At 41.4% G+C, this 15,771-nt stretch overlaps 1 protein-coding gene across 11 annotated transcripts in view; it reads right to left on the reverse strand.

Moving 5' to 3' along the window:
- Window positions 1–10,886: 10,886 nt before the first annotated feature.
- RHOBTB1 (Rho related BTB domain containing 1) overlaps window positions 10,887–15,771 on the reverse strand; it is a 122,345-nt gene continuing 117,460 nt past the window's right edge. For all 11 annotated transcript variants that reach the window (XM_019444271.2, XM_053910330.1, XM_053910328.1 and 8 more), the window contains 2 exons: window positions 13,591–13,696; window positions 10,887–13,069 (listed from right to left, as the gene is read on the reverse strand). In XM_019444271.2, the coding sequence (XP_019299816.2) occupies window positions 12,900–13,069; window positions 13,591–13,696 (276 nt within the window). In that variant the 3' untranslated portion in view covers window positions 10,887–12,899. The remainder of the gene's footprint in view (window positions 13,070–13,590; window positions 13,697–15,771) is intronic.

The raw sequence follows: 15,771 nt of genomic DNA on the forward strand, positions 1-15,771 counted from the left end.
CTTTGAACTTGAACCTTTGGCTGCCTCAAACAATAGAGTATGGTTGGAGGATATGACTCCTGAAACTAAATAAAAAATATACCCTATACTTCTACCTTCTTCTGTGGGGACACTCAGTCTTAGAACCCAGGTACCCAAATAAGTCTAGGTAGAGGGACCCCATGGAGAAACCCTACATAGGTGTCCTAATCAACAGCCCTGCTGAGGTCTTAGTCAAGTGCCAGCATTAACCACCAAATATGTGAGTGTAGCTATGTCCAGATGATCCCAGCCCCTAGCCATTTGGTTACCCCTGGCTTCCAGGTCTTAGTGAAATCCCTAAACATTGTGAAGCCATATTCTCTCTGAACTTCTGAGTCACTTAGTTCAAATCTCTACTTAAATAACTCCTTGGAGAGCACTTCCTTGACCACCTTTGTCTAAAATGGTATTTTTAAAAAATTGAGATATAATTGACATATAACATTATATTAGTTTCAGGTGTATAACATAATGATTCAATATTTGTATGTCTTGCTAAATGATCATCTCAATAAATCTAGTTAACATCCATCACCATGCAGTTACAAATTTTTTTCTTGTGTTGAGAACTTTTAAGATTGACTGTCTTGGGGAGCCTGGCTGGCTCAGTTGGTTAAGTGTCCAACTTCAGCTCAGGTCACAATCTCATGGTTCGTGGGTTTGGGCCCCACATCAGGCTCTGTGCTGACATCTCAGAGCCTGGAGCCTACTTTGGATTCTGTGTCTCCCTCACTCTGCCCCTCCCCCACTCATGCTCTTTCTCTCTCTCTCAAAAATAAATAAACATTAAAAAAATTTAAAAAAAGATCTACTGTCTTAGCAATTTAAAAATATGCAATACAGTATTACTATTATTTTTTCTTTTTAAATTTAATTAACTTTAATTTAGAATTCCAGTATAGTTAGCTTACAGAGGGGGAGGCAGAGGGAGGGAGAGAGAGGATCCCAAGCAGTCTCCACACTCAGCATAGAGCCTGACACAGGGCTTGATCTCACGACTGAGATCATGACCTGTGCTGAAATCAGGAGTCAGATGCTTAACTGACTGTGTCACCCAGGTGCTCCTCAGTGTATATTAGTTTCAGGTGTGCAATATAGTGATTCAACATTTTCATACATCCCCCCTACTCATCACAGCAAGTGCACTCCTTAATCCCCATCACCTATTTCACCCAAACCCCCATTTACCTCCCCTCTGGTGACCATCAGTTTGTTCTCTATAGTTTGTCTCTCTCTTTCTCTTTCTCTCCTTTTTCTCCTTTGCTCATTTTTGTTTGTTTCTTAAATTCCACATACAGTATTTGTCTTTCTCTGACTTATTTTGCTTAGCATAATACCCTTTAGTTCCATCCACATAATTGCAAATGGCAAGTTTTCATTCTTTTTGATGGCTTCATAATATTCCATTGTGTACAATACAGTATTATTAATTATAGTCACCATGCTATACACTGCATCCCCAGGACTGACTTATTTTATATCTCAAAGTTTGTATCTGTTGACCACCTTCACCCATTTTGCCTTAAAATGTTATTCTTGAATATTTTCTATAGTCTTCTTTTTTTCCTTCATAGCACTTACCTGGTAAGTCACTACAGACTTCTCACAGTGTAATGTGAACTCTATAGTGATAGGGACATTGACACTTAGAGAAGTGCCTACACATATTATAAAGGTATTTGTACAATAAATGTTTGTAGAATAAGTAAAACTTGACAATTACCACTAGTTCATTCTCCCAGAGTCATATCAGACGCTTTTTAAAATTTTCTTTTTCTTTTTTTATTGAGCACCTATTTATTTGTTTTTAAAACTTACATCCAAGTTAGTATATAGTGCAATAATGATTTCAGGAGTAGATTCCAGTGATTCATCCCCTATGTATAACACCCAGTGCTCATCCTAACAAGTGTCTTCCTTAGTGCCCCTTACTCATTTAGCCTATCCCCCCACCAACAACCCCTCCAGCAACTCTCAGTTTGTTCTCTGTATTTAATAGTCTCTTATGTTTTGTCCCCTGCCTGTTTTAATATTATTTTTATTTCCCTTCCCTTCTGTTCATTTGCTTTGTATCTTAAATTCCACATATGAGTGAAGTCATATGATACTTGTCTTTCTCTGACTGACTAATTTCGCTTAGCATAATACCCTCTAGTTCCATCCAAGTTGTTGCAAATGGCAAGCTCTCATTCTTTTTGATTGCCAAGTAATGCGCTCTCTCTCTCTCTCTCTCTCTCTCTCTATATATATATATATATATATATATATATATATACATATACCACTTCTTTATCCATTCAGCTGACGTCAGACACTTTTAAACAGTCCCAACACTCTTTGCCCTGGAGCCTGCATCATACCTCAGAATAACTCAATACAATCATGCATTACTGATCTGAGTTAGCAGATGAAATTAAACCTGTTTTCTATACCTGATCTAATTTTGACATGTTCATTTATTATCTTATTGTTATTTGGGTGTGTCCAACCAGATACTAGATACCATCTGGAGCCATAGATTCAGTCACATACTGTTTTTAGCACCTAGAAGTTAAAAAAGTTCTAGATGATTGTAATAATCATCGGATCAACCCTTTACCAAGGTAGAAGGAGAGCTTAATCAGCATGTGATCATGAGGCTTCCCAAGATAAGAGGTGAATACTTTGCGCCACATGAGTACAAGAAATTTTGAAGACTGAATGAAAGGAAGCTACTTCCTGGCAAATACAGTGGATCAAAAAGTCAGATCTGATGCCAGAGATTTGGGGTTATCAGGTATTCAATATGAAGCTTTGTAGGATTTGAAAAGCGGACTTTTTTCCACCTAACCCACCACAAAGCACCGACCTTCATTTGCATCGTCTGCTTGCTTTTGGTATGATGTGGCGCAAATGGAATTTCCACAGGGCCAGTCCTAGAAGCAGAGGTCAGGCTTGGGGTGAGGGAGAAGGTGGGGTGGAAAAGTGACAACTGTAATGCATTCCTTCAGACTTGAAGATCAAAGGGACCCCATTGACAGATTTTCCCGGGAATTTGCTCATTTGATTTAGGGCAAATGAGATTTGGAACAGTCCTCAACCTGGAAGGCCCTGATTTCCTGGGTGGACTTTGGGTCAAGTTTTTCTCAATAGAAGCATGTTTTCCTGGCTGTCAGCTGAGGGCCTCACTCAGGCCAAGCGTTTTTAAGACAGGAGAGATATATCCTAATTGGTTATGAATGCAATCATTTTTGCTTCAGGAGATGCATAATCAAGAAGAACACTCTCAATGAAATTGAAGATAAATACCGTTTTTGGAAAGAACTAGTTCCAATAAAAATTACCATCACACAGAGACATCATCCACCCACTACCAATACATCCATCCAGCAAAAATAACCCAACCTATGAAAAGAATACAAAAAGATATTCCGCTGGGATGAGCTCAGATATTTACCCCTCCCTGTACCTCTCATCTCAGTGAGTTGCAAATAGATATAAGGATCAATAAAACCATTTTCTTCCCCAATGAACTGTTGGGATAAAACCAGAAAAATGATCCAATGGGAGACTCTGCCCTATGCTGCAGTTGGAAAGGTTGCTTAGTATTTGGGTAGCTGGAGGAATGCTCTGTTGTTTAGGAGTCAGGTATAGATCCCACTGCTTAGGCTCCAGGCAATGACTTTACTTTAGGTCCTATGGTAGGCTCAATAAAAATCAGGCAGTGAACGCCATGAAAATCAAACAGTTCATATTGGCATAAAATTGTAAAAGTCTACTTTAAATCTTTATTTAGCCTTTGATCATCTCTCCTGGACCGATTCTGTGTATGTGTGTGTGTGGTGGGGGTGGGAGGGTGGGCACGGAAGATGGTGGGGATATCAAGGGAGAATCAGAATTGCCATCTCGGGCCTTTTCCAGAAATTGCCGTAAGTCTATAAAATTTGTTTAGGTTCAAGTAAATAATTATTAAATTTGTTTTTGCATAATCTAGGGAAAATTCAATGATGCCCTTTCGAGTAAGGCCTTGTGTACATTTGTGGGAGGATGATTATGTTTGAGATTCTGTAATTTTGGCAAGTTAATCAAGGTGAATTTATCTTTTGATGTTGTTCAGAATGATTTCAGTAGCTTTTTGACAAAAGAGGTTGCAAAATTTTTCACCCATATTTACTCACTGGCACATGACACTTCCATCAATGTGCCCATCAAATTGAACAGGTGTTTTTTCAGAAGTTCAAAATAGAGGTTAGTAGGCAGATTAGACTGTTCTCCGAGATGCCCTCTGGTCCTTCTTACTCTTCTGAATGTCCCCTCCACAACTTCTACTTACCTTTAACAGCCCATACTTGAGACTCTCATGGGAAGGTTTCCTTCAGGCTTCTGGAGCCACTTCCCTCAATTCTCTGATGCCAGAGAACCTTAAATTGTCAGGGATTTACAATTATCCCCTCCCCCTTCCCTGCCCAGAGCACTTAGCCTTTGATCACCATTGTAGGAATAAGAAATCCAACTCTGAGGTGTAGTTCATACTCCAGGGTATGCCTTGAGATCTAGCTGAGAGTGGGACTCCCTGAAACTGTCCCCTCCTCCTTCCTTCCTTCCTCTTAATGGTCTCACCTAAGGGTACTTCCTAAATAAATCACTAGAATGTGAATCTTCATCTCAGGGTCTGCTTCTGGGGAGTCCTATACCTTCCCCATAAGGTAAAGTTGTGAAAATTAAATGAGATAAATGCATGTAAAGTACTTATCATAGTGATTGGCCATGATATATATGAAAAATGACTTATCATTATTATGGCTCTCACATCAGTTATTTAGGACTCTGGTAGATTGGTGCCTAGGCTTGGAACATCAATCCAAGTTATGGCACTGTGAAGAAACACTTGAATATTATTGGGAGAGTGTGTGAGAGTTCATCCTAGCAGTCTCACCACTCAGGCTCTCAACACAAATGTAAGCAAAATGAGAGCAAGGGTAACCAGCAGTACAGAATTTTCTGGGGAGATAGTCCAGATTATTATTTATTATTATTATTAAAGACTGGTGAGCCCATTTCTGTAAGAGTTGAAGGTTAGAGTTAAGAAGGACCCACTATGACTACTTATTTGTATTTTTTTTTAGTGTTTATTTTATTTTTGAGAGGGAGAGAGGGAAAGCATGCACAAATGTGGGATGGTGGAAGAGGCAGGGGAGGGGCAGAGAGAGAGAGAGAGACAGAGGATCCAAAGTAGGCACTGACAGCAGAGAGCCCAGCAGAGAGCCTGGCATGGGGCTTGAACTCACGAACCATGAGATCAAGACCTGAGCCACTTAACTGACTGAACCACCCAGGCACCCCATCTATGACTGCTTATTTTTAAAGAGATCTCTGTGATTAACTAAGTAAAAGACTGTCTTGACAGTGGTGACAGTGAAGTCTGAGCATCCCAGTGGGGGTAGGGCTGGGAGGGAAATCACAGTGGCCTGAACACGCTCCATCTGATGAATTAGGAGGTGTTGTTCTCGGCTGACCACCAAAGGTAGGAAACTAGGAAAAAGGGAAGTTTTATATTCAAGTTGATAGGTTCTAGGGAATTTAAGAGTCATAAAGAAACTGAAAGTCTCTGAGACAGTTTGAACAATCTACTGAGTTTGTACTAGCAGTTTACTTTTCCTTTAGACTTCATGTGACATAAAATTAGAAGGCAACCTTCAATTAGCATGCACAAGCCCAGCAAGGATTCTTTTAAGGCAGAAAATCAGGGATGTTAGTGTTCAAGGGGCTCCTGAGAGGCCATCTTGTCCTTTGGTGTTTTGTGAGAGTCACAGGACACAAAATGCCAGAGCCAGATGGGATTGACTACCTCATTCCAGTAGGCCACAACTTTCACCATCAGGAGAGCCTCTTTAAAAGCCTCTTAGGTGGCAGGGAGTTAAGCCCATTTTCTCTTCTTGTGGGCCAGAGGACAGCAAGTGTCTGGGCTGGGTCAGAGCCTTGCTGGTTTTTTGAGTCTTGAATTCTATAGAATCCTATCAACCGACTGCTGGGAGCAGGGTAGGGTTTTCATCATTGAGTTCACTCACCAGTGAGTTCCCACATGTGTCCATCAGCTCAGAGGCTTTGGTTTATACATCTGGAGGGAGTCCCAGAATCTGTTTTTTAGATCTTGACCCCAGGGTGTGTGCGAGAAAGTTCGTTTGCAATGCCAGGGAGAGAAGATTGACTAATGTTCCCATCACCAGTGGGATTGGAGAGTGAAATGTGGATATGATCTAAGGAAAATCATGCAGCCATGGGAGGCATAGGACTGGGTGCAGTGTTATGTGGCTGGGTTTCCAAAAACAATGTGGAGCCTGAAAGATGGATCAATGAAATTAATGATCGCACCCCCGAAACAGCACTGTATCTAAGGATATCCACACATGTAAAGACATATATTGAGCACGTTATGGGAGTGGGTATTATGAAAGAGAAGGGTCTTGTAGGACTGCAGCTGATAATGCTAAGCACTCAGGGCATTGAGGAGCCTGGTTACCTAGACTCTTCACATCCAAAAATAAGGAAAAAAGGTGACTGGGAGGAATGAAAGAGAAAATGCTCCAAAGGAATCAGAGACTCAAGCCAAGTTTGGCCTTGGGGTAGTGCAGCCCTTATTCCATAGAGACAGGGCAGCCTAGGGAGGGGGGAGCCCTTGTGGAAAGTGCTATACCTTCCTCCATATTGCCATCACCTGCCTTTACTTTCTGGCTTGTTTTTTTTTATTTTCCCATAGCTTTTATTAATTTTTAAATCGCTGTCATGAAGCATTAAGCAGCAAGGTTTTAAGGAAAAGAGGAAAAGCCCACATTGTTCTATTCTGAAACATGCAGTGTTGTACTCTCTCAGATTTCTTATCTTGGTAGTCAACATGCTTAGATCACAGGTTCATTTACTGAGGGCTTACTATATGCCAGGAGCTGTGCAAGTGCTTTGCTTAAATCATCTCATTTAATCTGCACCCAAAAAAGTGAAAACCATTCCCATGTTTTAGATGACTAAAGCTTAGGGAGGTTGTGTATCTTTTCACACAAAAGCTTATCCCCTGGGTAGATACCCACTCTGATCGGAACCACCATGAATCATCAAAGCAAAAGGATGTTTCTTTTTATTAGTCTGGGAGGGAATAATATAATAATAATAATAATAATAATAATAAAATGCCCAAACTTTGGTTGTGTCAATCTTAAAAAATAAAATAGCCAGTTACTTCCTAGCAAAATGAGTTTATTCAGGAACAGCAGTGGAGTTGCAGTTCAGAACATGCAAGCTATGATGAACCACAGGCAAAGGGAAGGTCAGCTTTTATTAGGTTTTAGGAGGAAATTGAAGGCCGCTGTTTAAACAGCAGTTCATTGGAGAAGAACAAGAGTTTAAGGTTGTAGTGTTTCTCATTGGCTGCAGGTAGGAGGTTAGTGTGCTGTTGCTGGGGCAGGGAGGGATCTTCCTTGTTTTTCTTAAAAGCAGGAGATGAAATTCTTATGTGAAAAATGCCTCTCTTGTCAAGATAATTCTTCTTTCTGCTGTTTATGCAGGCTGCGGAGTGGTACATGTGTGAGAGCACCCCTTCAGGGCTTCCTGACTTCATTTTATTTTTTTATTTTTTATTTTTTTATTTTTTATTTTTTAATTTTTTTTCAATATATGAAGTTTATTGTCAAATTGGTTTTAAATCAGGTTTCCTTTATTTTCACCGTGGGCATCCAAGCAGAGAGAGAGAGAAGGGAATCAAGTTCTTTCCTCAATGATTGCCTGCAAAAATCTAACCATTCTCGTCTTTGGATTGAGAATGTGTTTAGACTCAAAGGATTCCAATACTCCTTGCATGGGGCCGCATTTGCGTATTACCCATTTCATCTACATTCTACTGGATATTGTGTAACTGAGACATTGTGTTCCTAGAAATTTTTGTGAGCAATAGGAGTGATTGCTGACAAGTCACTTCATGTCTCCTATCATTGTTTCTACCACTTTCATGCCTGTGGATGTGCAACTATGTGGTTGGTTTCTACCCAAGAGTTACTGCTCCTAAATTATTCCCATATTTTGTAGACTGTAGTCAGATAATACCTAACTTATGAAGCACCTACACATGAACCCAGTGAAAAACCATGACTCTAAATTGTTTAAGTAAACATATACAATTTAAAGGCACAAGATAGAGTTTTCAAGTCCAGCCAGAGGGAACAGAACAGCTTAACAGAAGCATTGCGTTTACAAGTCACCAGTGTTGCCACACCAGTGTCTTTACATGTTGCATACATCACCTGCCTTCTAACTGGAAATTCAAGAAAGCAAAGTCTTCATCCGAAAATAAATTCAGCCATAAGATATGGAGTAATCTCAAAACTTGGCATTTTGAAACAGAGTGCATCTGTGTCTCAGAGTGCTTACTGCAACTTTGAAGTGTGGCTTTGGTCAGTGCTTGTTCTCCGTTTTTCTTTCTTTCTCTTTTAAAATTATCTTTAGCATTTTGTTTGTTTGTTTGCTTTGTTGAGCTGCTTCTTCATTACACATATAGCAGAAACACATTCTCCTTGGTTAACTTTTAACTCTATATATATATATATTTTTTTTTTTTTTTTTTTTGAGAGAGTGTGAGTGAGTGCGGGAAGGGCAGAGAGCGAGGGAGGGAGAGAATCCCAAGCAGGCTCTGCATTGTCAGCATGGAGTCTGACTCGGGGCTTGAAATCACAAACTATGAGATCATGACATGAGCCCAAATCAAGAGTTGGATGCTTAACTGACTGAGCCACCCAGGTGCCCCTTCTCTGTATCTTTAAGGCAATAGTCACATTCTTCTAGATAAGAGGAGTTATTGCTACTTGTCCACTAGCATCCAATTAGAGTATTGGATTAAAGAAATGCCCAATTCAAGAAGAAGCCTGATGGCCAAAATTAACTCAGGAAACAACAGATGTTGGTGAAGAGGTGGAGAAAGGGAACACTTTTGCACTCTTGGTGGGAATGCAAACTGGTGCAGCCACTGTGGAGAACAATATGGAGGTTCCTCAAAAAGTTAAAAATAGAGTCACCCTATGACCCAGCAATTGCATTAGTAGGTTTTTATCCAAAGGATACAAAAATGCTGATTTGAAGGGGCACACGCCCCCCAGTGTTTATAGCAGTGCTATCGACAATAGCCAAAGTATGGAAAGAGCCCAAATGTCTACTGACTGATAAATGGATAAAGAAGATGTGGTTTATATATACAATGGAATATTACTCAGCGATCAAAAAGAATTAAATCTTGCCATTTGCAACAACGTGGATGGAACTAGAGTATATTATGCTCTAAAAAAAGCCAAATAAGTCAGAAAAAGACAAATATATAATTTCACTCGTATGTGGAATTTAAGAAACACAACAGATGAACATAGGGGAAGGGAAGGAAAAATAAGATGAAAACAGAGAGGGAGGCAAACCATAAAAGACTCTTAAATACAGAGAACAAACTGAGGGTTGCTAGAAGGGAGATGGGTGGGGGGGGGGAAGGGTTAAATGGGTTGATGGGAATTAAGGACACTTGTTGGGATGAGCACTAGGTGTTCTGTGTAAGTGATGAATCACTAAATTCTACTCCTGAAATCATTATTACACTATATGTTAACTAACTTTGATTTAAATAATAAAAAGAAAAGAAATAGCCTGGTAAATCTTTAGCTTGCAGAAAGGCATTCATTTCAGAAATGCTATACTCATAAAATAGTTTTGAAACTCAGGATTCATTTTATTTTTTCCTCTGACTAGTAGAAGTCAATGTCACAGTGATGAAAACTGAATTTTGATAACTTATATACCATAAAATGGAAACAAATGTGAAAAAAAAATTCTTAGCAACACTGAATTCTTGCCTTTGAATGTCCATAAAGAAAATACTTGAGTTACCTCTGAACCAGTAGGATTTGTGGGTATTATAACGCCAATGTTGAAATCTTTGATGATTTGCCAGGCATTCCTCTGAGAGAAACTTAGATCAGTGCTTCCTATAGGTAGGACTTCATTGGTATATGTTATGTAAATGGTGTCATGATATGGACTACCCACCTTTGAAAGGTGTGGGAAGGTGTTGGAAATCTCACTGTCTTTTCTCTGAAGTTATTTTGTATAGTTGTCAACTCCTTTCCATGGAGTTATAGGAGATATGCCACTCAGAAGAGTGCTGCTATGAGATCTCATTGGAGAGCCTTCTTTCCTCTGAGTTTGGGTAGACATTATACTAACTAGAAGTCTAGAATTATTTACAGATTTTCCCATAGTTTTTCTTAGGTTTGCTTCTAAAGAAAAGATTGATCTTCATAAGACCAAAATGCAACCTTTCACTTAATTGCTGGAAGGATTGTCCAAACCCAGACTATAATAAATCCATTAGGGTAGAGACACCATTTCTTTTTTTCTTTATGTTTATTTATTTATTTTGAGAGAGACAGAGAGAGCACCAGCTGGGGAGGGGCAGAGAGAGGGAGAGAGAGAGAGAATCCCAAGCAGGCTCTGGCCGTCAGTACAGAGCCCAATGTGGGGCTTGATCTCACAAAACATGAGATCATGATCTGAGCTGAAATCAGGAGTTGGACGCTTAACTGACTGAGCCACCCAGGGGCCCCCACACCATTTCTGCTTTTTCCAATGCTCTGTCATGTCTAGTGACATAACTGTATTATCCAAGGACAAAGAGCTAGATCCCTCATTTGGCATTTGATTGTCTGCTGGCAATACCAAAAAGATGACGGTCATTAACATGCCTTGTTATGGAAGCACACACAGCCCCCATGACCCAGCACCTTTATCATTTTGACTTTTTTTTTTAAAGCTATTAAAATTATACACATGATATTTTGGTAGTCCTTAAAAACAAAAAGGAGGCATTTTATAGCTAAACAGTTTTATTGGCTTTTTGTGAAATAAAAAACACGAAAACAAACCACCATGGTTAAAGGCCATAATCAGCATCAACCAAATGAACCAGCCACTTGGTTACAGTAGCTGATGACAAACACTAGTGGATATTATTGCTTATTCCCCAGGTTCATTTACATGTCCATTATATTTTGGCAAGATTACAATCACATGGGAGCTTTGGTTGTATAAATTCAACTCTGACCATTCACTAAAAACTCAACTGTTGCCATTTTATGGTGGGATATATGTCAAATCGTCCTGAGTCTTGACATTTATCCTCTCATTCTGTCTCCTTTCTCCTTCTGTTAATGCTTTACAGCCCCACTGACCAAAAGTTAAAGTAAAAGCATTTACAACCATCCCATCTCTACTCTAGTGCCCTCTCCTTTGTCATGAGAGGGTGATGCATTTCTGGGCCTCTCCAAACTCTTGTATCTGGTGTGTATCCACTGCCAGTAAATAAATGTCCATCCGTAATCTGGATAGATTTTCAAATGCATATGGTTGTCAACACTGGGTTTAGACTCAACTCTCTTCTAACTTCCGACAACTAGAAAAAAAATCAACAGCCTTTAGCATCAGTAAGTTGACCTCTCAACAAAATAAGCCCTAGCCCCCGCCATACAACATCCCATGGCAAGTATGGAGCTGTCGCCTTAAAATGCTCTGTATGAGTGCTGTAACGTTTTAATGTACAGAGAAGCAATGATTGACTGCTTCTATAAAGCTCCCCTGCTCAATGCTTTCTATTTTAACACTGAAAACTCAGAATGACAAAGGGTCAGGACTAACTCACAATAGCACCATTTCCTAGACTCTTGGAATAAGATTCCTGTCTGCGTTGGAGAATGCAGGGACCTCAGACGACCCAGCCTCCAGCTTTGCGCTTTCATAGGCCCCGCTGAATCTCAGTAGGGGTGGGTCGTCTGCCTCAGCCTACTTCTACAGTGGCATGAATTTTCCCTGGGAAGAGTTAAAAATGCGTGTCTTACAAAGTGAAGTTGGCTGCAGGTGAGAGACCTGAGGAAGCCTGTTTCGGTTGGTAAGACGATGGGACAAAGTCTGGAGATCTTTCCCTCGCCCATCTCGATTCAAGTCACTAGAGAATCTGCATGCAGAAGCATGGCAAGATCAAGGAATACTGCGTGACACAAACCCGAACACAGCAATCCAAACACCAACACTCTTACGGTATCTTTTGTATTCAGGTCCACTGGTGGGTTTGCCCTGGATAATGCTGGGATTTAATAAGCCCTTCTAATGATTATAAAGATTATCCTCTTGAATCTGGACATTTTAAACAACAGAATATTTGATATCACTGTATTTTACATGGCACATATAACCATATAATTACTAGCACTTACACGGCAAATATTGTAAATACACATTCTTGGAGTTGACTTGGTAATTATACCAATGTTATTCAGCAGAACAAAGATTCAACACTCTCTAACTTGCGCTTGGGGGAATTTCATTCCAACCCTTTACTTTACAACGAAAGGATAACCCTCTAATTATGTAATAATGCTTGGTGCTCATGTGGGCAGAGAATCACAGGGTGACTTCATGGTTAATTTGTGGCCTGTAAAATAAAGTAATACGTAGTATTTTCATTTCAACAAAATACAAGAGACCATATAAAAATATTTTCCAATTTGGAATTTGAAACATGAAAGCTGGATTTTTTTTTCCTTTGTATAAAAACAAACGGAATAACGGACTAAAGTTTATTAAGCCTTCTAACAAAAAATATACATATAGGTTTAAGGAATGCAGTGAGCGTCAACTTCCCTTTTTGTCCAGGCTCATTGATGGGGAGGCTTGTGCTTTGATCCCAACAAAGATAAATGCACAAAAGTGGAGGAAGATCAGTGCCTGAAACCTGAACTACGACTTATCTCTAATAATAGGACTAATTTTACAGTAGTGCTTTTAAAAGTGTGTGTCAGATTACTGATTTTTGTTTCTCTTCCTCCTCAGGCGACTGCTGGAGATGAATTCCAGAAGCACCACTTCCGTCTCGAGTGATGTTTATTTAGTGCAATGTCTTCCTTCTCTCGTTCCCTTTTCACGCGCTGGTAGTGGTCTTCTTCCTTCAGGTACCACACAGGGGGCCAGCGGTGCCGCTCAAAGTATTCCTGGTTGTCTGATGAAGGAAAGATGAAGATGATAATACTCTTGGTTCATCGAATGCTTCTATATTCTAGGTTCTGTGCCTAATGCTTCTCATATATGTTCTCTTATATATTCTCTCAACAGCCTGGTGTGTAGGACCATTTGCAGATAGTGACAGGCAAGTTTTGAGAATTACCATCACTTGCCTGAAGTAGCCGGGCACAGAGAACCTGAACCCAGGACCGCCTGACTTCAGAGTGTAGGCTTGGCCCTAGGCATGCCCCCCTAGACAAGGACGAGCAACAACCTCGGCAGGCTGTGCAGCAGGGAACCCCGATCCCCACTCCACCCAAATCCCTCAAGGATGAAGTTCTTCAAAGAGAATTCCCAACCCACAAGTCCTTGTGTCATGTCACATGCATGTGACTGCCAACCAGTCACAAGGAATTCTCCATGAGCTGCCTGCTGCTCATGGACCTTCCCAAGGGCACAGAGGTAAATGCTTCGGTTGGAGGCGATGAGAGCCGGACACATAGGGACCCACAGTCTCACCTGCAGATTTCGATTTGATTTCCTTGCGGAACTTGGAACAAACGCTGTTGTAGTTGGTGCAGATGTGGTGCAAACACCAGGCGGCCAACTGGTGGGCGTTGTGGAACTACAGGGAAGTGACCAAAAAGGGGGGGGTGTCAGACTCTGCTTTCTAAAGGGGGGGGGCACAAAGAATAGGAAGCCATGAGAGGGGTGAAAGAGATAAAGGGCCCGTGTGACTAATTCAGTAAACCTCTTGTTTTGACTACAATGTTTTGACTTTGGCCATGGTTCCAATGCCAGCCAAATACAGTGTTTGGCACACCCCTTCCTTGCCCCTGTGATAGGCGCACCGAAAATAATCACCATGCCAGATCAGAAGCTGAGAGCGCGCCTTATCTCCCAGCCTCCCCCATCGATGGCCCACTCTCGACAAATGACCGTGGCCTCAGGAAGGTGTCAGCCAGCAGTGGAGCAGGGACACCAACTCTGTTTAGGGAAGCCTCGGCCATGGAGCACTCTATGTCGCATGTCAGAGCTCAACTTGCTGGGGCTGAAGATCTGAAAGAGGAGACTGCAGAATGTGTAACTGTCCTATACCTGTCCTTTGGTTACCTGAGAAGAGGGGGTGGTGTGGGCAGGGTGGCAGGGAGTTGACACTCACAGCATCTCCTTTCTGAGCAGGTGTCTGGGGAGGTAGCAGCTGAGGGAGCTGTGATCAGAACAGACTTCGTGCTCAAAGATCGAGAGTCACCTCCCCATTTCTCCCCAGATTTGGCAGGTCTACTCCACACCCCACACTCTGTCAACGTCTTTCTCAGACATCCATTCAGTTTGTTGGTCCTGAGGTTTTTTTGATTGGGTGAAGCCCCGAAAGTGACAGGGTGCTTCCTCTCTACCCACGTCTCTACCGTGAACAAAGGCCCAGAAGAAAGGCGAAGTCCTCAGAAAATAACTCAAAAAATTCTGAGAATTGCAACCCCAACACTATAGACAATTTTGGCTGATGCTTCCAACTTCTCCTGATATCAGGTTTCTTTTGGAAAGTAATATTAGGGCACTGGTGTCCTGGAGTTGGCCTGCACCCACCCAAGGGAGTCAGTTGTGCCTATTTCTTCCCTACTCTGAGTTCAGCAATTTCACGTTGTTAAGGTGGGGGGATTTACACCATGGAAACTGGAAAATGCAACAACAGATCAGGGTCTCACCTGTCCCCAGGCTCATTGTGAAACAAGCCCAGCATGCCACTAGGCTAGGGTCTAATGGATGAGCTAAGATATGGAAGACGCCATCCTCAACTCTTCCTGCCAACGCGTGTCAGGGCAGGGACACAGAGCAAATCAACACAACTGCAAATCATTACCTCAATGGCCTCGCCCTATATGGAATTCTGGGTCATTTCATTTTTCTCCAGGAGGAGTATTTACTGGAGAGAGCACAAGTTGTAAACTATGCTCCAGACCTGTTTCAAAAGACCTCAGATTCCAAGTATGCACAACCAGTTAAAAAAAATTTTTTTTAACATTTTATTTTTGAGAGACAGAGAGAGAGCGTGAGCAGGGGAGAGGCAGAGAGAGGGTAAGACACAGAATCCGAAGCAGGATCCAGGCTCTGAGCTGTCAGCACAGACCTTGATGTGGGGCTCCAACCCACAAACCGTGAGGTTATGACCTGAGCCGAGGTTGACCCCTGGCCTACTGAGCCACCCAGGCGCCCGTGGTTTTGATGGGAGCTTGCTAATCCTACTGCAACAGATGTCTGTTCTTGGTTTTAATTGTAACCTCTACTAGGCTGTGTTTCCCATTGGATTTTAGTAATTCATGCTTCTATTTCTCTCACTGCCTATGATTGCCCCATACCATTTGTAGCCACATGTCCTTTTGTCTAGGGTGGTGTATGATATGTGGGGAGAAAATAAAAATACTTGTTGCATGGTAAGTTACAATGAGCAGGTTGCTGTAAAGTCCTCTTCTGCCTTTTCCCCTTGGGAATCCCAGCCATCTCAGCCTGCTACTTCCTTCCCCATTCTCCCTGAAACCACTTCCTCTCCCTTAACTGAGAAGGATCTAAGACTTAGTAAACCACCGCCCTAACACAGAAAGGGAGCGAAAACCAAAGCCAGTGGGCTGAACAAAGGACTGAAGAGTTTTTTCTTAGTTCCTCCGTAAACTCATTGTCAGTGAAGTCTATGCCAGGGACTAA

This window comes from Panthera pardus, unplaced genomic scaffold (assembly GCF_024362965.1).
Source record: "Panthera pardus isolate Hobbes unplaced genomic scaffold, ASM2436296v1 HiC_scaffold_22, whole genome shotgun sequence".
NCBI lineage: Eukaryota > Metazoa > Chordata > Mammalia > Carnivora > Felidae > Panthera > Panthera pardus.